Genomic DNA, 23515 nt, shown 5'->3' on the forward strand with positions numbered 1-23515 from the left:
ATCTAATAATGCCTCAAACAACAAGGGGTTGGAAACTCACTGCAAAAGCGCTCTGTGCATTCTTCGTACAACTCCCACAACATAAAGGGAATCTACTACCAGATTAATTGGGCAGTTATGCCATTTTTGTAATGTCGCTATCACCGCTTGCAACTTTAACATTTGAACTGATCCTTCAGCTATAACAGTCTGTGAATGCCACTGACCCTGCTCAAACCACACAAACCCTCCTTTGCCTGAGCGACTACTTGCATCCGTGAAAATGGTTATCGCATCTAATGGACGCTCACTAACAACTGACACGGGCTCCTGGGGGAGGCTGGTTTTAAATACGGGATGCAGTGGATAATGATTGTCCACCTGCACTGGAATCCAGGTAAGAGCTAAGGCAAAATCGTCATGTTTGAGAAGGATCCGTTCAAACAGCTTGAGAGGAATGGGGATCACAATTTTAGCAACGTACGACCCAGACAAGGTCAGATATTGGCTTAGTCCTTTCACTACCACTTGGGCAATGGCTTCCCGCCTCTCAATGACGGCTTTTTTGGTTTTGATTGCTTAGAAATATCCATTATAATACTAACAGCGGATCCTTTTCTTCCGTACTCCACTGGGCCCAAAGTCCTGCCACCTCCGTATTGGTGTTATAGGCACAAAGGGCAACAGGCAATTCTGATCTCATCCGCTGAGCCGTGTTCTGTGAAATTTTTCTTGCAATTTGCGCAAGCACTTTTTGTGCTGCTGGTGTAAGGCACCGCGGTTCTTGGGGGTCTCGTCCCTCACGAAGGAGACTAAACAATGGTTGCAAATCTGTATTTGTAATTCCCACAACGTTTCTTATCCACCGCAAGTCCGCTACCAATTTCATTGCACTGTGAAGGGTTGCTACCTCTGCTTTCGTAGTAAGCTTCTGAGGTCTAATCACGGCCAAATCTTTCCCCACAGCAGATTTGCCTCTGGAGTCAGGTTAGGAGAAGCATCTATAGCTTCTTTTAAATGCTCCACAAACTTCATATAGGGTTCCCCAGGACCCTGCTTTATCATAGAATAGGGTGGCACAGGGGTACCTATATTTGGTAATTCTTTCACTGCCGCCAGGGCAAGCCCTTGCGTTGGATGTAAAATCCTTGGACGAAGCGCTGCCTGAGTGGCACCATCCGCATATTGTCCACGACCGAGTAATTGGTCCATGCTGGCTCATCGCAATGGATCATCAGCTGGTAAATCAACATTTTCTAATACTGCCAATTCCACCTTCCCCTGCCACTACTCCAAGAACGTCAAATACCCCGTTGGGGGAAGTAATAACTCCATCAATGCCCGAACATCCGTCGGAGTTAGTACTTGCCCCTTGAAAAAGGAATTTATTAGCTGCATCGCATGTTTATTATCCATACCATATTGCATTACTGCACTGCAGCTGCTTGTTTTCCAGTCTAAAGGAGACCACTGCCGTTGTCCCCTTGTGGCAGAATGCAAACCCCCCTCTGTCCCCCTCCCTCCTTCGCTATGGAAGGAGCAGACACATCTCCCTCTCTCTGCTGCTTGAGCCTGACAGCTGCTTCTGTTTGGCCCCAGAGCCCCTGGCCGGGGCCGTTAAGAGACAGGAGAAGGGAGCGCAGAGGTGCCAGGGAGCCGCTGGGCGCCCGCGACCAGTGTGGGGGATGTTTGGAGGCTTCAGGGGCACCCACAGCCAGTGTGGGGTGCAGAGAAGCTTCTGGAATGCCCACAGTCAGATCTGATCAGCCTATAAAAACGGGATTCCCGTGGAGACTCCGCCCCTTGCGCGGATCTCTTGGAGCACGAGCTGAGCCGCTGCCGCTGGGAGCCGCTGCCCCCGGGACGGAGACTCCGCTTGCCTTGCGCCATGGTGTGAGTAAAACTAACCCTCGCGGGATTGCGAGTGTATCTGCTTCCCGTGCACATTTGCACGTGTATTTATACTTTCCGTGCACATTTGCACACGTACTTTCTGTGCTCAATACAAGCACGTGTACAAATTAATCCTCACAGAATCGCGCGTGTATTTTCCTCCTGTGCTTCCACATGAGCACGTGTAATATTCCGTGCACATTTGCACGTGTATTTCTCCTCGCAGGATTGCGAGTGTATTATAAATTTCCCTTCGCAGAATCGCGAGTGTACACTTTCCGTACTCAATACGAGTACGTGTGTCCCTTTAAAATAACCCCACACCGTGCTCAGGCAAGTGTGGGCTCTGCCCGGACTCAGGGCGGCTCCGGCATTGTTCTGGTGAAGCCACGTGCATGCACTCTGTGGACCTCCTGTTGTGTTAGTTGCTGCCCCTTAATAATTTTCCTCAACCCATATCCGAACCTGTATTCAAGTCACTTTTGGAGCGCTAAACTCTGTTTCTCACCGGTTTAATACAAGTTGTTTTGGACCCTGTTGTCCCTTAAACTAACCTCGGGGGGCCTCTGTGACACCCCTATTATCTACATACACCAGCATTGCTGTAATACTGCCAAGTAACACAACCCCTTCAATGGTTGCGTCCCTGATCACCCCGTGCCAGCGCTGCCCTGCATTATGAGTGATCTCGAGGAATATCTCTACCCTGACGCACAGGAGCAGCACCCGGATCGTCATCACTGTCACTGCTGTACAATTCCCTTGTGTTTCCTTGTGGATCAGTGAGTCGACGCATATCCGCTGACCCAGTCTCTAGCCCTTTTCCATATCGTGCTCGCAAATATTCGTCTGCTTCCCTTATTGACCACATCCTGTCTTCTACACACTGCTTTGCCCATTTTTGTATTCGCTGCTTTTTTATTTGGAGCTCCTCAGGAGTGAGGTCCAAATCCACCCCCTCCCGATCCTGTTTTCCCCGTTTTTCACAATCCCTGCCAATTGCCTCCAACCCGTCCTTAATTGCATCTGATGCCTTTTTGTATGCTATTAACTGTGAAGTTTTACTCGCACTTTACCCCCATCTAACCGCTTAATTGCCTTGAACACTTCTTGCATCTGCACCTCCTGCTGTCCCAGCAAGTCCTTCAGGCTCTGCAAGTGTCCCTCATCCCAGAAGTCACGGTGATTTTGTTGTCCATCGTGGTGACCCATGGGCTCTTTTGGTAAAGGAACACCAGCTGGATTAACTTGTTCGGGGTTGTTGTGACTTGCTGGTTGCTGCCGTTCGTCGTCAGGTGATGGCTCAAAGGGCACAGAGGGTGCAAGCGGCTCACTGCCTCCCCAAAACTCCAAGTCTGATACGGGGCAACCCAGCAGCGTTGGCTTTTCAGAGTTCTCAGAGCTGGGGCAGCTCGCAGCGGGGCGGGGAGCGGCACACAGTTCCGGCTCCCCTGGGACATCCTCCACCAGCTGCCTGACCTCCCGCCACGCTCCGGCTCCCTCCCGTGACAGCCTCCCACAGCTCAGTCCCTGTCTCCCCCGTGTACCGGGAGAAAAAAGCTTGTCCGTAGCTCGAGCACACCCCTTCCGTTGTGAAATTGTAGGAGATGCTCGACGGCATCTCGCTCCAAGTTTCTTTCTGTTTGTGCAGCCAGCTGCGGAATATTTTAAACTATCACTTTTTCTTCCGCGGACGCCACGTTTGCCGCGCTGCCTGATTCGCCATAGGCCTACTTTCTGCTTCTCTTTGAGCGCCCAGCTTACCTTGGCCGGCACTGCCGGCCCTCTCGCTTCTTCACTTCGGGGTCGTCTTCCATACGAAGTATCACATTGCTTCACCAAAACGTTGCTGGCACGGGAGAGATGGAACCTGACACACCAATATGATGTTCACAGAGTTCAGCTTTATTGTTGGACCGAGCCAGCTTTATACTAGAGCTGCCCTGTCCACACGCCTTGCAATGATATATTGCACGCTCCATACAGTAACGTGATTGGCTGCACGCACAGTCCACGCGCTCTACACGCAAGTGTTGGCAATTGCTCATTGGCTGGTACCTTCTTATAGGATTCCTTTTGTCTCTTTTGTCTCCGGCTTCACCTCCCAGCCGGGCTGGCGGTGACCCCGTCCCCCCAGGTGAGCCCCAGAACTACACACAGGGAGCAGGACAGAGTGACAGAGGAAGAGCAAAGAACAGTGGGCAGGACAGAACTGGAGGATAAAACACAACTGTGGTGGGCAGGGGGACAGAGATGGAGAAAGGAAAACCAGAGCGGGAGAGAGAGGAAAGAAGGGGCAGCAGCTGGGCAGGGGGTACAGTGAGAAAGGATCAGACCTATAAGAGGACAGAAAGACAGAAAAGAAGAAAAGGACAGAAAGCAAGAGGCAAGCAAGAATCTGGCCATGGAGAAAGAAGCAGCAGGGAAAGAGGAAGAGATGCAGAAAGAGTGAGAGGGAGCAGGAGAGAGAAAGAAAAATGACAGTTGAGACCAGGAACAAGATGGGAAAAAAGCCTGGGGTGGGCAGCGAGGCAGAGGAGGAGTAAAAAGAAGAGAGGTGGGCATAGGGGCGGGGTGCAGGACAGAAGGATATAGCAAGAAATGACGGGGCAGGGAACAGGACAGAGTGACAGACAAGAATAACAACAATGAGAAAGAAAAGCAGGGAAGGTGAGCAGAACAGAGGGATGGAGACAGAGAGAGAAGTGTCAGGAGGAAGAGGTGGGCAAACCAGTCAGGGAGCAGCTTTGAGGGACAGGGAGAGAGGAGACGAACAGGAAGAAGAACAGGGATGGTTGGACGCAGAACGTAAAACCACAGTGAGAGTGAAGAGGAGAGAAGGACGGAAAGAAGGAAGGGAGGAAGGGAGGGAAGAAAGGAAGGGAGGAAGGGAGGGAGGGAGGGAGGGAGGAAGGAAGGAAGGAAGGAAGGAAGGAAGGAAGGGAGGAAGGAAGGAAGGAAGGAAGGAAGGAAGGAAGGAAGGAAGGAAGGAAGGAAGGGAGGGAGGGAGGGAGGAAGGGAGACGTACCAGGCAGAGAGTGACAACGAACAAGGAACAGCCCAGACAGACTGTGATAAACAGAGAGGGCTGTAGATCAGGACAAAGAGACAGAGAAGGAAAAAGCTGCGATGGGCTGAAGGACAGAGAGAGACAGAAAAAAAGAGGCACAGGGAGCAGGAAATCGGGGCAACGACAAAAGGTCGGTTGACAAAGAGAGACAGGGACTTAGAGAAAAGAGAAAGGAGGGACAGCCAGCAGAGCACAATCATGGGGAGGAAGAGAGGAACAGGGAATGAAAAAATACACAGAGGGAGAGGCCGGGGGGGAAGGGGCGGGTAAGTAGTGAGAGGCACAGGAGCACTGCTCCAGCCCCGCAGCCTCTGGCACCACAGCAGCCCTCCCTGACAGACGCGCTCAGTGCCGGACAGCCACCCTTCCCGGCGCCTCCCTCCCTCTCTGTCCAGTCCATCCTCATCCGGGGCAGCATCCCAAGCAACATCAAGGGCAACTCTCTGCACCTCCCAGCCCTGCTCCCACCTCTCTGCCTGAGATCCCGACTGAAACGGCCAAAACAGCCAAGGACTCACTGCTTTGGGCCACAAGAGACCTGTTCTTTATTCTACAAAGTCTCATCGACGTGTAGCGAATGAACTGCAGTGTGCGCGGCTTTCGGGATTGTGCCTGAAAAGTGCAAAAACCAGCAGAGCCTGTGCTCAAAAGCTGGTGGCTGTGTGACTGCATCGATGCACGTTCCCGTGTCTGCGAGTGTACAGACGGCTGTTTCGTGTTCACACAAAGGCACCTGGTCGGGTTTTTCTTCTGTGCATGCACATGCGTTTCCCTTGTCTCTTCGGAATAGACGCACCTCTCTGCATGCTGAACGTCGTGGTAAAACGCGTCTGCCTATATTTTGGTAAACAATCGAGTGTGCGTGTTCCGACAGCGGCATTTCCGCAGACGACTCCACAGACCCAGTTCTGAAAGCCCCGCACACCAGGACTGAATGTGAACCAAGCAATTGCACCGGTGAGCACAATCACATATTCTGACGGACGTCTTTTATGGCACAGCAGCACGAACGTATTTGCGTTCAAGCACGTATCAGAAACAATGTGTGGACCGAGGATCTGTTGGTATTTTCTCCGTACGGCATGCTTCGTGGTGGCTTACTTGCCGAGTGCTTAGCGTCTTAGCGATTTCTGTACACGACTTGCTATAGGGAGAGAAAGAGAGAGCATCGGAAAACTTGCGTTTTCTGCGCTGGAACCTAGTTGCTACGCCTTCTGTTTGTCCACGTGAACACACACGATTCCCCACTGAAAACCAAGCAGAAACCTTTCCACAAGCTCCCAGGTATGTGCACCCACCACCTCGTGCACGCAAACGCAGCTAGAGAAAAGCACCTGCCTTTTCACACACTGATGCTTAAGCAAACGCCTGGACACACACATGCACACATCCGCCAGCGCGCCCACTCCCATCTATGGACAGAAAGACGTACGCGAAACGTACTGACGTGCTTGAGGGTAAACACGTCCGTTGATGGCTGGCGTACTGCATCACGCATACGTGGCTGCACAAGAATATTCTTTTGGAGGGTACCTGCTGATACGTCCCTGTACTTGGACGACCGTGTGCGTGAAAGCACGTGTGTCTGCAAACGATTGTCTGTCCACATGCGTGTGCCTTGATGCAGGCTCCATTCGTGCTTAAGCTGGAGTGAGTGCACAGCTGCGCCGTTTGTTGACAAGGCTCCGCGTGTTGCACGACGTTGCCCAGTCCTGCATTTCTCACGCGGGCAGATGCACGGGAGCTCTGCTAGTAAAGGAGCAAAGACAGTCGTAGGCAGAACTGAATGCTGCTCCGAGCTACTTCTCACCTGTGGCAAATGCTTCACAGTGGCCCGAGGAAAGGCGCTCAGCAGCCAATCTACAAGAGAAACGAAACAGATCATGCCTTAACACGAAGGAGCAACAGGGCGTCTCTGCGCAAGCTTGTCCCTGATCTACAGCTGAGGGCGAACACGTGTGTGCTTGTTGTAGAGAAAGTGTCTTGCCTGTAAGTGTTGATGGTTGACTTGGTTAAATGCAGTAAAATGTTGCATATTCATGACAGTTCTAGGAACGCCTGTACATATTCAGAACCTGTCCCCGAGAAGGCGGTTCTTATTGCAATGATTTCAGGAGACCATTTCCATAGTCTCCAGCTCTGGATCCTCCTGATTGCAGCTGCACAGTGATCGTGATCCCGGGTCCTCTTTCTCTGTACACGGTCACCTTTGGTGATGAGTTGGTTGGGACTCAGACTGCTGAGTGGGTTAAACTGGCGTATCTCCTGTCCTGTGCCTCAGTTTCTGTAATCCAGTTCACCCAAGCATGCACCAAGGATTATTGTCCTTGCAGGGCGGCAGTGACGTCTTGTTTTCTGTACAATAAGTTACACAGAGCTAAGCAAGGCTGGGCAATAGTGATGTGGGTTAAAGGGTCGGCTCTCTAAGTGTCTTGGGTGATGTGGGGTAGGCTTAGTACTTTAAGTGTCAAGTGTTCGTTTTTTAAAGTGTTAATTAGTTAATTGTTTAGTCCCTGTATCAGTATCTGGAATGCTGTATCTGGGATGCTGTATCTGGGATGCAGTATCTGGGATGCTGTATCTAGGATGATGTATATAGGATGCTGTATCTGGGATGCTGTATCTTGGATGCTGTATCTAGGATGCTGTATTTGGGATGCTGTATCTTGGATGCTGTATCTAGGATGCTGTATTTGGGATGCTGTATCTGGGATACTGTATGTAGGATGCTGTATGTGGGATGCTGTATCTAGTAAGATGTATCTCGTATGCTGAATCTGGGATTCTCTATCTCGGATGCTGCATCTGGGATGCTGTATCTAGGATGCTGTATCTGGGATGCTGTATCTGGGATGCTATATCTAGGATGCTGAATCAAGGATACTGTATCTGGGATGCTGTATCTAGGATGCTGTATCTGGGATGCTGTATCTGGGATCCTGTATCTAGGATGCAGTATCTGGAATGCTGTATCTAGGATGTTCTATCTGTGATGCTGTATCTGGGATGCTGTATCTGGGATACTATATCTCGAATACTGTATCTGAGATGCTCTATCTATGTTGCCGTATCTGGGATTCTGAATCGCAGATGCTGCATCCAGGATAATGTATCAAGGGTGCTGTATCTGGGATGCTGTATCTAGGATGCTGTATCTAGGATGCTGTATCTGGGATGCTGTATCTGGGATGCTGTATTTAGGATGGTGTATCTAGGATAATGTATCAAGGATGCTGTATCTAGGATAATGTGTCAAGGATGCTGTGTCTAGGGTGCTGTATCTAGGATGCTGTATCGAGGATGCTGTATCTGGGATGCTATATCTTGGATGCTGTCTCTGAGATGCTGTATTTAGGATGCTGTATCTGGGTTGCTATATCTAGGATGCTCTATCTGGGATGCTGTATTTGGGATGCTGTATCTAGGATGCTCTGTGATGCTGTACCTGGGATGCTATATCTGGGATGCAGTATCTAGGATGCTGTATCTGGGATGCTGTATCTATGTTGCTGTATCTGGGATTCTTTATCGCAGATGCTGTATCCAGGATGATGTATCAAGGGTGCTGTATCTAGCATACTGTATGTGAGATACAGTATGTAGGCTGCTGTATCTGGGATGCTCTATCTAGGATGCTGAATCAAGGATACTGTATCTGGGATGCTCTATCTGGGATGCTGTATCTAGGATGCTGTATATAGTATGCTGTATCTGGGATGCTGTATCTAGGATGCTGTATCTAGGAGAATTTATCAAGGTTGCTAGATCTAGGATGATGTATCTAGGATGCTGTATCGAGGATGCTGTATCTAGGATGCTGTATTTGGGATGCCTTATCTGGGATGCAGTATCTAGCATGATGTATCTGGGATGCTGTATCCGGGATGTTGTATTGGGGATGCTGTATCTCGGTTGCTGTATCTGGGATGCTGTTTCTCAGATGGTGTATCCAGGATGCTGTATCTAGGATGCTTTATCTGAGATGCTATATCTGTGATGCTGTGTCTAGGATACTGTATCTAGGATGCTATATCTAGGACATTGTATCTGGAATGCTCTGTCTTAGATCCTCTAAGTAGGATGCTATATATAGGATGATGGACCTAGTATGCTGTATCTGGGATGCTGTATCTAGGATGCTGTATGTAGGATACTGTGTCTGGGATGCTGAATCTGGGATGCTATATCTTGGATGCTGTCTCTGGGATGCTGTATTTAGGATGCTGTATCTGGGTTGCTATATCTAGGATGCTCTATCTGGGATGCTGTATCTAGGATGCTCTGTGATGCTGTACCTGGGATGCTATATCTGGGATGCGGTGTCTAGGATGCTGTATCTGGGATACTCTATCTATGATGCCGTATCTCGGATTCTGTATCGCAGATGTTGTATCCAGGATAATGTATCAAGGGTGCTGTATCTAGGATGCTGTATCTGGGATGCTGCATCAGGGATGCTGTATCTAGGATGCTGTATCTAGGATACTGTATCTGGGATGCTGTATCTAGGATGATGTATCTAGGATGCTGTATCTGGGATTCTGTATGTCAGATGCTGAATCCAGGATGATGTATCAAGGATGCTGTATCTAGGATGCTGTATCAGGGATACTGTATCTAGGATGGTGTATCTAGGATACTGTATCTAGGATGCTGTATCTAGGATGGTGTATCTGGGATGCTGTATCTAGTATACTGTATCTGGGATACTGTATCTAGGATGCTGTATCTGGGATGCTGTATCTGGGATGCTGTATCTGGGATGCTGTATCTAGGATGGTGTATTTGGGATTCCTCTGGGATGGAATATTCCATTTGAGATGTATATAGGAGCCGCAGCCCGGCTGCAGTTGTGCTTGTAGCCCGTGGACTGTTTACGTGTGTCTGGCGGAACTTGCTCGAGGGCAGCAAATGAATGAACTGCAGGGGGTGTTGGTCAGACAGTGCGGGTCTGGTTTGCGTTTGCAAGGGCCAGCAGTAAAATCCAAGCATGTGGTGCGTGTGTGAAGCAGCTCCGGAGCGCTCGTCCCCCGCTCTGCCGCAGCACAAGTTGTGTTCCACGGACAGTTTGATCCGCACGCTCCCGGCTCGGTCCGTCTGTCCCGTTCCCAGCGCTTTGTCCGGCTGAGCAAGGGCTTGGACCGCAGGCGGGCTGGGGGCGGGGCAAGGGGGCGTGCCCGGAGCGACGGCGAGCTGCGATTGGCCGGCGGCGGGCGGCACGTGCTGCCGCGAGGCCGCGTCCGGGCGCCGCGGTGCCGCCGGAGCCGTTGCCGCCGTTGCCGTCGGGGCGAGCGGTCGGTGCGAGAGAGAGAGAGCGGGAGCGCGGGGCTGGCGGAGCCGGCAGCAGCGCTGCCTGCGGACGCGGACACAGCGCCATGTGCGGGATCAGCTGCGGGCCCTGCTGCGGACGGGTATGAGCGAGCCGGGCCCCGCCGCCCGCCCTCCCACGGGGCTGCGGGGGACACGGGCCGGGGGGGGCAGCTCCGAGTGCCGAGAGAAGGGTGTTGGTGACACTGCGAGTGACAAGTGACGGGGCGGGAGGAAACGGCCGCCAGTTGTGCCGGGGGAGGCTCAGGTTGGCTGTTGGGAAATGGGAGGGAGCGCGGTCTGGATGATCGGGTAGTGAGGTGACTGTGAACTGGCTGAAGGGAAGAAGCCAGAGAGTCGTGGTCAATGGGGCAGAGTCCAGTTGGGGCCTGTATCCAGTGCAGTGCCCCAGGGGCAGTGCTGGGGCTGGTGTTATTCAATATATTCATCAATGATTTGGACGAGGGAACAGAGTGACTGTCAGCAAGTTTGCTGGTGACACCAAGCTGGGAGGAGTGGGTGACACTGGAAGCTGTGCTGCCATCAGAGACCTGGACAGGCTGGAGAGCTGGGCAGGGAAACATTTAATGAACTAGAACAAGGGCTAGTGTAGAGTCTTGAATGTGGGCAGGAACAACCCCAGGTTCCAGTATAAGTTGGGGAATGACCTGTTGGAGAGCAGCGTAGGGGAAAGGGACCTGGGGGTCCTGGGGACAGCAGGGTGACCATGAGCCATCACTGTGCCCTTGTGGCCAGGAAGCCAATGGTACCTGGGGTGGGTTAGAAGGGGGTGGTCAGTAGGTCAGAGAGGTTCTCCTGCCCCTCTGCTCTGCCCTGGGGAGACCACACCTGGAATCTTGTGTCCAGCTGTGGCCCCTCAGTTCCAGCAGGACAGGGAACTGCTGGAGAGAGTCCAGCGCAGCCACCAAGATGCTGCAGGGAGTGGAGCATCTCCCGTGTGAGGAAAGGCTGAGGGAGCTGGGGCTCTGGAGCTGGACAAGAGGACACTGAGGGGTGACCTCATTAATGTTTACAGATATATAAAGGGTGAGTGTCAGGACGATGGAGCCAGGCTCTTCTTGGTGACAACCAATGACAGGACAAGGGGCAATGGGTACAAACTGGAACACAAAAGGTTCCACTTAAATTTGAGAAGAAACTTCTTCTCAGTGAGGGTGCCGGAGCCTGACCCAGGCTGCCCAGGGAGGTTGTGGAATCTCCTACTCTGGAGGCATTCGAGACCTGCCTGGACACCTTCCTGTGTAACCTCATCTGGGTGTTCCTGCTCCATGGGGGGATTGCACTGGATGAGCTTTCCAGGTCCCTTCCCATCCCTGACATTCTGGGATTCTGTGAAAGGGTTATTCAACATTGGAACAGGCTGCCCAGGGCAGCAGTGGAGTCACCATCCCTAGAGCGGTTTAAAAGGCACGTAGATGAGGTTCTGAGGGACATGGGGCAGTGGAAAGGGTGGGTTAACGGTTGCACTTGATGATCTCTTCCAACCAAAATGATTCTATTATTCTGTCATACGATCTATTTTTTGCATTGTAATAGTACCTAAAGATCAGGGTTCATATGATCTTGTCCTGGTACTTTTGCAAGGACATTAAAAGTAAATGTGTTGCTATCTGCAATTCCAAAGTGCCTTTCCGTTGTTTTCTAACAGGCTCGGAACTTCCCCTTTCGGAACCTGTCTGTTTGGAGATGCTGGAGGAGACCAAGGAGGAGGACACCCAGGAGGAAGACACACGAGGAAGATGTGGAGTCTCTGCACAGCCTTGAGGAGACTGTGACCAAGCCAACCAAGGAAGATGTGGAGACTCCAGAGGGCACTGAGGAGAGTCCAGAGCACACTGAGCACACTCTAAGCAAGACAAGAGAGGAAGATGACGAGACTACAAGCAAGACAACAGAGGAAGACGCAGAGACTCCAAAGCGCATTGAGAACACTCTAAGCGAGAAAACAGAGGGAGACATGGAGACTCCAGAGCACAACGAGGAGGGTCCAAGCAAGATGAGAGAGGAACACGTGGAGACTGCGGAGTGCATAGAGGAGACTCCAAGCAAGCCAGCTGAAGAAGACATGGAGACTCCACAGAGCCTGGAAGACAATGTGAGGAACCAACCTGGGGAAGATGTGGAGGTTCCACAGAGCGTTCAAGAGGCAAGTCACTGGTGTGCAGACAGTTCTGTCTGACTAGGGGATATTTTAGAGATAAAGGAGGTAAAAACAAACAGAAAAGCAGCCCCCAAAAACCCCAAACCCCAGCTTCCCCAAATCAGGATTTGGTTGCACTGCTCTGAAATCCTTTCTAATTGAGTTGTTGCTGTGCTTAAGGCTGTGCTAGTTAGTAAAGCCCTGAAACTTTAATTATTCAAGTGGTATGTATGATGAAAAAACATTATGTGGTTGCAGGGGGACCAGTATATGTATTTCTAAAGTTAATTGTTACGTCTGTTTTCAGTTCTCTAGTGCTTTGCTCCTCAACATGTATCAGCATGTTAATACAGCGGCTGTTAGTGCTGGGGTTCAGGAGATCTGGACTCTCTGGTTTAATTCTTACCTCTTTCATGGGCTTGTGCAGTAATTTGTGCTCTCAGCTCCTCTGTGCTTTCAGTTAAAAGTCCAAAAACCCCAGGTAACTAAAGGCAGCTAAAAAGTGGCGACTTAAGTGGGTGTTGTTGAGGTGTTTTGAGATGCTGGTGTCGGCATGCTGGTGTCTGCAGCCTGCGCTTGTGAGGGACCATGTTCCTTTCTCTCTGACTTGTTTCTCTTTGCCCTTTTCCTGGCAGAGCACAACTGAGGATGGAGCTGAAGAAGCACAAGAAGGCGCTGTTGACTGTGACCCCCTGAGAAGAGCGCAGATCCAGCAGCCTGACAGTGAAGGAGCAAGATGGCTCGGGGTAAGTAGAGCTGGGGTGGTGGCCAGGTCCCCAGCTGATTCAAGTGTCCTCACTTCATTGCAATCAGTGCAGCTGTGGCAGTTTGAGCCAGAGGGTCAGCAGGTGGGTAGAACTTCTATGTTATGTTGTGAAAATATCATAGAACCCGTGTTGAAAGTAATATAAAGTTTTGTTCAATTTGAGGGAGTTGGGCTTTATTACCAATTCCTTTAAATACTGAGGAGCTTGAAATCTTGCTTAGTAACTTCTTGTAGAGGTACCAGTAAGTGAAGGAACTTAGATCTTTCATGCTGCAAGAAGTCTAATAAACCTTTCTTAAACTTCTTGATGCTAAGAAAGCATCCGGGGTTTTTGAATGGTTGGCCCTGTTAGGAGAGAAGGGTCCGTTTAAAAGCCAACCATGAGATTACAGCTTAAGCACTGGAAACACTTGCCTGTTTAAATAAGAAACGTCTTCATTGTCCTCCAGTATTTGATACAGCATTTGGTATTCGGAAAGCCAAAACTGACAAAATTGTTTAGTAACTAGAGATGGACTATTCCTGTAAAAAGGTGGAACGGAATCTGTGTTTCATTGTGCAGGCTGTTTCGGGGCTCTGGCTTCTGTCTGAGTTTTGTGCTTTGTCTTTGTTTCCGCTTGTAGGCTGAAGGGGACCGGTTACCTGCAGAACACACTGTCAGCCCGGACGAGACGTGCAAAAGCAGCGCCCTGAAAGCTGGAACTTTGGAAAAGCTGGTGGAGACGCTTCTGACGGCATTTGCAGATAAGGATTTTACATACATCAACATCTTCCTCTCAACGTACAGGGCCTTTGCTTCCACCAGCACAGTCCTGGAGCTGCTCCTGGACAGGTAAGAGCCGGGACAGAATGGAAACTGAGCCATCATTTGTTATACACGACAGGGGGACGTTGACAGGAATTTCTTCCCCTACTTTTAGTGGACATGAAGTTAATAACCTGATGCACAGAGGTCAAGAATCCCGCAAAATTCGGGATTTCAGCATAAACACAGCATGTGTAAATGCACGCTGCCCACATCCCAACTCTCATTAAAGCTTAAGCGCCGAGTGGGGAAGGTGTGCGTGGTCTGAGCACTAAGGACTAAAGTGGGACCGACACAAGAAAATCAATACAGCTTTTCCCTTAAAAAAAGACCAGAATATGTGTGGGCCGTAAAGTCACACCTGGAATAGATTCCTTCTTGTTCCATCTTGCAGTCAGTTCTGGGTTTGATGGGTTTGTGGTGTTTTCTGAGCAGCCATTAAAATGTTCACCCTCAGATGTCCCATGAACTCCTCCTCACCCGTACGTAAGGAGGTGCAAGGTGTGGTTTGGAAGGAGCTGTTCCAGCTGCCGCCAGGGCTCTCCCCGCAGGTCTCTCGAGGCTCCGTGTCCCCAGCTGAGCTCCCTATGGCTGTGGCTGCGCCGCTCCTGTCAGAGGCACCACGGGTTTGCCTGGTTTAGTCTGGGTTTGCTTTGCAGTGCACGGGGACATGTGCAAAGCCTTCATCTCCGCCTCAGCGTCCCCAGCCACCGTGGAATTGTCCAGCATGAAGCCCTTGTCTTCATGCCAATTGTATATGTTTATGCCAACTGTATATGGATTACGCTATTTGGGATTTTGCTTTTGCTCAGTAGCGGTTCCTCTAAACAGCCATCTCATTTTTTCAGATATGGAAACCTGGAGATCTCGAGCTCTATGGAATGTGGAAACCAGAATTCGCCCGAATCCAGCACAGTGCTCAGGACGTAAGTTCGGTTTTGCAGCGCCCAGCGAGCCCCAGTCAGGGTTCGGTGCTGGAGCGGGACGTGGGCAGCAGAGCTGTTGTTTCCTTTGACGATTCACAGCCCTGTGTGCTTCGAGGAGCTTGTGTAAAGGCCGAGTACCAGCTGTCTCATAACACATCCAATAATACAACACAGAGAAAATCTTTTACTTTTTTGAATGACCGCGCTGGTTTCTCAAGGTGTAATTGAAGAAGCAGCCTTTAGTTTCCTATGAAGTATTATCTTAATAATATTTCTTGCATAAAAAGAACAAATTAAATTTTATGCTCACGGAAATCTCCATACTGCCTTCACGTGGGGGATGCATGGCTCAGCGTTCCTGTTGTTGTATTAGGTACAGATCCATAGGATTGCATCAATACCTGCTGCATACAACCCATATGCTCTCTCTGAATTTGTCACAGTGCGATCGCATCGATTTTACAAGCCTGGCTCGACCAATGTGCCCAGGATTTCCAAGAGCCGCCCGACTACGTGTGTCTGCTGAAGGTGCTGAGTTACCTGAAGAAGAACATGCCCGGCTCCGACCCAGAGAAGAGGGCGCAGAACCTCCTGGAGCAGTTCCAGAAAGAAGAACTGGAGAATGATGGTAAAGTACCTTCCTCTGCTGTCTGTGTGTTCTCCCAGCGACAACCCTGACACGTCCCCTTATCCAGGGCACAAAGCTTCCAGTGCCGTGAGCCGAAAGGTCGTAAGAGCTCACGTAGTATGTGAGTGAGAACTGGAATCAACTTCCAGCTTTAGTGGAGGGACTAAGTTCTTCTACGTGCATGATTCTCACGTTGGCTGCGTGTTTTTCAGACCCCGTTGGCTCTGGAGCGCATAACGGTAGGACTGGCGTGCAGAAAAGGCCCAGGTTTAGACTTAGTGCTGCGGCAGCCGAGGCTGCTGGTCAATTCTGTACATCCCGTGAGAGGGGCGGACTTGCCGGGAGGGGCGGCCAGAACTGGTGACCCAAAGTGACCAGCTCGGTAGGTTTTGCACGCCATCCACATTGTGCAGCATCTAGAACTGGGAGATCACCAGGGTCTCGCTCTCCTCGTCCATGGCCGGCATCTGAAGAGGAGCCTGCCTGCGATCCTAGGCCTGGTTCCAGGCCCTGCAGCCCTGAATCCAGCTCTGGTTTACTGCTGAGTCCAGCCCAGGGCGTCCGGGTGCTTGTCCTGCAGCTGCTGGAGCCACGATTGGTTTCGTATATTTTGTATTACTTTCTCTCCTCATCAGTACTACTAGCAAAGCATGTTTTAACTTTCCAACTGGTCTCTCTCCCTTCTCCTCCTCTTCCCTTGAAATCTGGACAGAAGGGCATTCTCAGCGTAATATTTTGGGGGTATAATTGCAGTCTTGTCTCTTTGCAGTTCAGCTGTTTTTCAGACTATAGAAAGCATAAATGCTGGCAAGTAGATTATCAAAATTCTGCAGTGTTAATAAGGAATTGTTATGGGGGGGTGGTGGGTTTTTTCTTCCCAAAGAATGGCTAGTGAATGGGTTAAGGCACTTCTCAGCTAAGAGACCCTGAACAGCTCAGTTCTCCCTATTTCTTTTTCTTCTACCTTCTCTTTGCCAATTTAATCTTCCGGTCCTTATCTTTCTCACTAAAACGTGCAGCACAGTGAGGCCGTTACACCAGGCAGGTCCCTTTGCATGTTCTGCTATTAGATGTAGTGATTTTTCAAATATCTGCTTTGATTAATTGTGTTCTGTATAAATTCACTGACTCGTGTTTCCACGCTGGCCAGACGCGTTCCACAGCCTTTCTCCCTGCGACCTGGATGACGAAGAGGAACGGGACATGAGCGGTGCAGAAGAATTCTCATTGTTCCAAGAAGACCTGGTGGCAGAACAGCTGACATACATGGACGCGGTATGTAGGTCACACGTATTACTTGAACTGCTCAGGGAAATAGTTCTGGGCTTCTAATTGTTTGTTTGTCTGTTTGTTTTTTAACTTAGATCAATGTAAGTCTAGCGTTCCAGAACTGCTCTGTTGCTGGGACACAGAGCACAGCTCTGCTTGGTTATCCAAACTTGCTTCATTGATTGGGCTTTTCCTTCAGTTCTTCTGAAGGTGTTTGTCTTCTTTTTTACAGTGTGAATGTAGACTGTGTGGCCTCTTTTGCAAAGTTTAATATTTGACTCCTCAGAAATAGCGTATTTTGACTCTATTTTAGGCTACCTCACCTGAAGATGTATAAGTACTTTTAACTGTAGTGCTCGGATTTGGTTTCTTTGTATCAGTCTCTTTCAAAAATATCATTATATAGAAATCTTTCCCCTTGGTAATGTAAGTGATAGAAAGGTGTCTCTTATTTTGCCAGGACTGTGTAGCTGACAGTTCTTTTAGGGCATCAGGCCTGAAGAGTTATACCAAAGTGTATATTTTAAACTAAGAGAAAATCAATATTTCCCTTTTAATACCATATTAGATTCAGATCCAGTTTGTACTGTGAACATGCATTTCTTCCTGTGGGCAATAGCGATCCAGGCTGACTTGGACACCTGTGTTTCCCTCTAGACACTCTTCAAGAACGTTGTGCCCCACCACTGCCTGGGCTGCATCTGGTCCCGCAGGGATAAGCAAGAGAACAAACACCTGGCACAGAGCATCAGAGCCACCATCTCGCAGTTCAACGCCGTCGCCAACTGCGTGGTCAGCACCGTCCTACAGACCAGAGAATTAAAGCCACGGCAACGAGCGAAGATCTTGGAGAAGTGGATCTGTATCGCCCGTGTAAAGCGTTTATTCACGGCTGTTTAACGTTCCTTGTGCGGGTGCCGTGGAGCTGGGAGGGGAGAGGGGGGTTGTTGGCGCTGGGCCCAGGCCAGGGAGCAGCTGAGCTCTCGTTCTCCCTGGTTTTGACTGACTGTCCCTGTCACAGCACATGCAGCGTTGCTCTTCCTCTCCTCACTGTTGTAGTTTGGGCAGCATCGCCACAAAGAGACAAAAGTGAGGAAAACAAGATGTAAATGCCAAAGCCCATCAGGTGTTTGGTGGCTGGAGGGGGGAGTGATATTTTTGAGGCTCAGTCTTTGTGGAGCTGCCCGCTTAGCAGGGAGAATGTGCAGCAAGCAGGACACGGGGCAGACAGAAGAGCACTGACTATTGGTGATGCTGACGATTAACGCTCCTGTGTTTCTAACCGCTCCTTTCACAGCAATGTAGGATCCTGAACAGCTTTTCGTCTCTGAAGGCCATTGTTTCCGCACTGCAGTCCACCTCTGTTTATCGCCTGAAGAAGACCTGGGCCTGCGTTCCAAAGTAAGGCTGCCCCAGACAAAGGCAAAAAGCTCCGTGCTCTTTCTTTGTACCCACTGATCCACCTTCTTCCAAGAATCTCATACCTGCAGCGTGATTGAGAACCCTCAGCAGGGTCAGCGTCCCTGCGGCATTTCTTTGTGTCAAATAGGGCCTGGGAGCCCCAGAAGATCCCAGGAAGGTTCCTGGTAGATGTGCAGCGTGTCACGGGATGTGTTTTGGTGCTTTTATCTTTTATGTGCCCAACTGCTAACAATTCACGAGGAAAAAATAGTACCGTGATCTGATTCAGAGTGCTTACAAACAACTTAAATGATTTCATCTTTTCCTGTACAGGGACATAATGCTGCTGTTCGAAGAGCTTTCAGAAATATTCTCCGACTGCGACAACTTTGCGACGAGCAGGGAGCTGCTGATGAAGGTGGGAATGAGCTTGAGTTGCCAGGCTTGTGATCTCGCCCAAAGCCGAGCTCAGCCCTGTTCCTAACCAATGAACTCCCGTATGCGCTGCTTTGGGGAAGACGGGTCTGTAAATCCCGGGCTTTTCTGCTGGGGCGAGAGGTGCCGCACAGCGAGATTTGACGCAGATGAGTTACGAATGGGCACTTTGCCTTTATACCGCTCTGTACAGAGACGAACCACTGGCTAAGATGCTGAGGGTGATGTCATGGAAGCATCATTTACAAGAGCACTTGTTTTATTATTATTTCTCAGTCAATTAATCCCCCATTGCTCTGCCCGTTTGCAGGGAGTCACCCAAGGCACGGTACCTTACCTGGGTACCTTCCTCACAGACCTCGTCATGCTGGACACAGCCCTTCAGGACTATCTCGAGGTAATTTGGGGCAATGTTTGGAATCCTAAATATCCTCCCTCCCTTCCAGACACTGTGTCTGGTCCTGCATCTTCCACTGGGTTCTAGTGCAGTTCTTAAAACTAGAGGAATCTATTTGAAAAATAGACTCGGGGACACAAGTGCCGTGGTTTATCCTAGAGCTGGAAACAGGTCTTTGTAGAAGCCTTTGGTCAGGGCAGCTCTGGCCTTTCCCTTGGTGTCGCTACTTCATCCTGTTTGTGATCAACTCCAGCCGAGCCCGTGCTCTTCTCCTCTGATCCCTTCTCTGTCCTTCCAACAGGGCGGCCTGATCAACTTTGAGAAGCGGCGAAGGGTGAGTGGCCGGTGACTGTTCTGTGATGGTCAGTTGCTGACGCGCTCTGCTGGAGCGTTCTCTTGGCAAGGCCTGTTGTCTTTGCTCGGGCGTATCCAGCAGCCGCTCATGTTACCGCAGATTGTAAGTGTGAGTGTGAGCGCACGACGTGCAGAGCCGGGGAGGATCAGGCTCTGCTGTCATCACAGGCACCTCTAGTTATTTCCCTTGCTTAGTGCCTGAGAACCAGCTCCGTACAGAGCGGGATTCCTCTCTGGGCGCTGCTCTGGCCACGCAGGGGGGAGCGGGAAGGGTGAGCTGCAGAGCTGCATTGTTTGAAACAGCGGCTCTTGAAATAGTCGCTTCTTCAACTGAAACCGACCTGCGGGTCAAACTCAGTTTGTCCTGGATCTGTTGCTGCGTGCGTTTAGTGTATTAACGAGACTGGCTTTATTTTTCTAATTAGAATTCCTTTTCTATTATTTGTTTTCTTAGGAATTTGATGTAATCACCCAAATTAAGCTCTTGCAGTCCTCATGCAACAGCTATTGCATGACACGAGATGAGAAATTCGTGCAGTGGTTTAGGAGGCAGCGGCATTTAAGTGATGAGGAGAGGTAGGGTCTCAGCCCGGCTGGCGAAGCAGCTTTTCTTGCCCCGCAGGCAGGTTCAGGTTCTCTCAGCCCTGAGCTCTGCGCTGCCAGGAGCTGCTTCCGGAGAGTGGAAACACACACGCACAGAGCTGCCTCCTCCTTGTGGGGATGCGACCCTCTGGGACGTGGGCATGACCCAGGGCTGCTCAAATATGGCCACTCTGAGATATTTAACAATGGTATTGCCTGTTCCGCAGTTTCCATCTGTCACGGGAAATTGAAGCAGCCGCTGACAAGAGCATCGCATCGGGCAAAGCTCAGAAGAGTGTGGTGAAGAGATTCAGCCTGTGAGTGCAACGGAGAGGGGGGTTTGGTGTGTGAATATGAACTGGAATAAATCAACCACCAGCTGACAAACCTGGCTGGGGATCCAGAGCACTGCAGTGCTGTAAGGAGACACCACCAGCTAGAAACACATATTTATGTTGTCCCTTTCTATTGGTGTAAGAAGTCATGAGGATTATTGACTAAAGACATTAGAAATAACCCTAAGGTGTCAGACAAAGGAACAATTTTAGTGCTGGATTAGATATTCAATTCAAATCTGCAGTAGCAAAACAGAGTAAATAAGGATAGAGTCTAATTTGATCTACACGCACAAACAATAGGCCACTCGAGATAGGAGAACACACCACCAGGTCAGGTTGTTGAAGCAAGTGCCAGCTTTGCTCAGCCCAGCTCTGTTGTGCTTTCTTTTCTCCCCTAGGCCGTTGCTGGGCTTGGGGGTGAGCGCCCACAGCGCATCCGTCAACGCGCAGCCCAAACCTGCTCCAGCTGGGAGCTCTGGGGACAGCACCGTCACCATCGTCCCTCCCAGCGACACTGCCGAGGAGCCTCAGCACAAGGTAGGGCCTGGGCCCTGTGTTCAGCACAAACAGCCCGTGCGAGGCTGCTGACGCTGCCGGCGGCCCCAGGCGCTTGCCCAAGCCTGTGGGTCTTGACTAGAGCGTTGCGTGCAGTGGAATGGAGGGACCTGAGCTCTGGGAAAGGCAGTTTTGGGGGAAAGCTCATCTGCATCAGCCCAGCCTAATTGTGGGGCAGGCGGAGCAGCTGAGCAAGGGAGAAGCAGGAGAGGTAAGAGCTCGCCAGCCCTGGGGTTTGAGCTGCCAGGAGCTGCCCAGACCAAGCCTTGTCTGGGCTGGGTTCCGTTCCCAGGGAGCTTTGTCCTACAGACTCTGCTCTGTTGACCTAAACTGCCTTAACTGGGTTGCTGAAGCCCTTGTTAAGGCTGTTGTGCTGAAGAGTGTCATCTTTAGCCTTTGGATCTTTTCAGTTAAATGGTAATAAATGTGTTTGATCTCGTCTCCCCCCTTGCTGCCGTCTGATGACAAGTGCTGCAAGAAGTGCCCCGACTCTGTGACTCCCGTTACCTCTAAAGAAGCGCCTCCAGCCCTGCCACTTTACAACCGCCAGAACGGAGAGAGCTGCATCATCCGGACCAGCGCAGAAGAGGACAGAAGTGGCAACATCTACAAGAGCATCCTGGTGAGTGGTGGGAACAGCAAAACGCTGTTCCTGTGGGTGATGTTTTCACCCCAGGTGACTTACATGGTGCTTTTAGTTTTGGAAACACCTATTCACTTATGAAATCTCCTTGACAGGGAAAGTGACAAATGTTAGAAATCAAAACATGTGGAGCAGGGGATGAATGAGAGGTTTGCAAAGAGCATCTCTCAGGGTTTCTGGTCTTGAAATCGAAGCTTGTATTTGATCAACAATGCCAAGTGAAGCACTCTGAGCAAGTGCCGGCTTTGCTGCCCCTGCTCTTCTGCCAGCGCCGGCTGTTGTGTGTCCAGCTCAGCACTGGGGTGTGTGAGCTGTGACAGAAGGTGCCCCTTTCCCAGCAAACCCAGCTACAGGGCCCAGAATCCTTGCAGGACATCAAGAAAGTGTTGAGCACAGGAGACTGTGGGTTAATGGATGCCTGCAGACAGCAGCTGGGGCAGCTATTGCTGTGGATTCAATGGCTGCTGAGAACAAGGTCTCACCTCTGCAAGTGGGTGCTCTGGAGAGCAGAGGCTGTGATTTCCTGCTCCATTTCTAGAACAGTGTCTGTTGTCTTCAACTAAATCAACCACCAGGTGTCCCAAAGAGCATGTTTTAGTATCCGGCAGAATCTAGGACTTAGTAACCGACTCCTTGCAACTCTCTGTTTGCAGCTGACTAACCAAGAGAAGGCTCCTGCTGTCATCCAGAGAGCCCTGGAGAAGCACAACCTGCAGTGCGGCTCGGCTGAGGATTACGAGCTGGTACAGATCATCTCCGAGGACAAAGGTGGGGAAGCAGAACTCTGCTGCTGCTGCTTGAACGGCTCTGCTGCGTTTTGACGGCCAGAGTAACACGCGAAGCGACGTCAGAAACGCCGTGGACACGTTGTCACAGCTGCCGGTGAGAACAAACCCCTCGCGCTGAGCGGTGCGCCAGGTAACGCTCGCTCTGCTCCCTCTCTTGCAGAGCTGGCGATCCCACCCAAGGCGAACGTGTTCTACGCCATGAACACCCAGGGCAACTTCGATTTCATCCTGAGGAGGAAAGCTGCAGCACAGGAGGAGCCTGCGCGTCATCGATGTTAATGGTTGAGCTCTGTATCGTCTTTGAGCTTTGTAGATTTACTATTTATATGATAAGTACGTAAACTTCTTTTCCCCCAGTTTTAGTCTGGAGTTATATATTTTAATATGTGACCTGTATATAAGGTTTGAGCTTTGTATAATATTTAATATTTATATAACAAGTATATTAACTTGTTTCCAGTTTTTTCTGCAGTTAGTGTATTTTAATACTTGATGTTTTTATCATATTTAATCTTTACATACTGCTGTAGAAACTTTCAATACTATATAGCTTTTTTTCCACTAATTTCTGCTTGGAGTTACTATATTTAAATAGCTTAGCTTTATAGAATATTCTTATTTATTTTAATTTAATGTACTAATATTTAATCTTTATTTAATATGTACATAGACCTTCCCCAATAGTTTTGTCTGAAGTTAATAGATTTTAATACTTGATCTTTATAGAATATTTGAGCTTTGTATAGTATTTAATATTTATGTAATAAGTATATAAACATTTTTTTCCACGAGTTTTACTCTGGAGTTCATATATTTAAAAGTTTTATCTTTAGATAATACTTGAGCTTTATATAATATTTAATATTTATTTAATATTTTAATATACTAACATTTAATCTTTATTTAATATGTACATAGACCTTCCCCAATAATTTTTTTCTGGAGTTGATACATTATTTCATCTTTATATAATATTTGATCTTTGTATAATATTTAATATTTATATGATAAATATATCAACTTTTTTCAACCAATTTTTGTCTGGAGTTAATATATTTTAATGTTTGATCTGTATATAGTGTTTCAGCTTCATATTTTATATATATAAAAAATACAAACTTTTTTCTACCCTTTTTTCTGGAGTTAATATATATTAATAATTGAGCTTTATATAATACATCATCTTTATTTAATATTTATATAATAAATATGTGAACT

General features: G+C 49.4%; 1 protein-coding gene across 1 annotated transcript; it reads left to right on the forward strand.

Moving 5' to 3' along the window:
• Positions 1–1189: 1189 nt before the first annotated feature.
• LOC308046265 (ral guanine nucleotide dissociation stimulator-like 1) lies at positions 1190–22576 on the forward strand (the record flags this gene model as incomplete). Its single annotated transcript, XM_080353994.1, has 18 exons — positions 1190–1336; positions 11919–12416; positions 13046–13156; positions 13800–14008; positions 14830–14907; positions 15351–15535; positions 16686–16810; positions 17462–17677; positions 18102–18205; positions 18539–18623; positions 18951–19037; positions 19339–19371; positions 19846–19967; positions 20201–20290; positions 20710–20848; positions 21336–21488; positions 22163–22277; positions 22458–22576. 18 exons carry the CDS (start codon positions 1190–1192, stop codon positions 22574–22576), a joined length of 2616 nt encoding a protein of 871 aa, XP_080210120.1.
• Positions 22577–23515: the final 939 nt, after the last annotated feature.

The sequence above is a fragment of the Nesoenas mayeri genome, assembly GCF_963082525.1.
Source record: "Nesoenas mayeri genome assembly, chromosome: 15".
Taxonomy (NCBI): Eukaryota; Metazoa; Chordata; class Aves; order Columbiformes; family Columbidae; genus Nesoenas; species Nesoenas mayeri.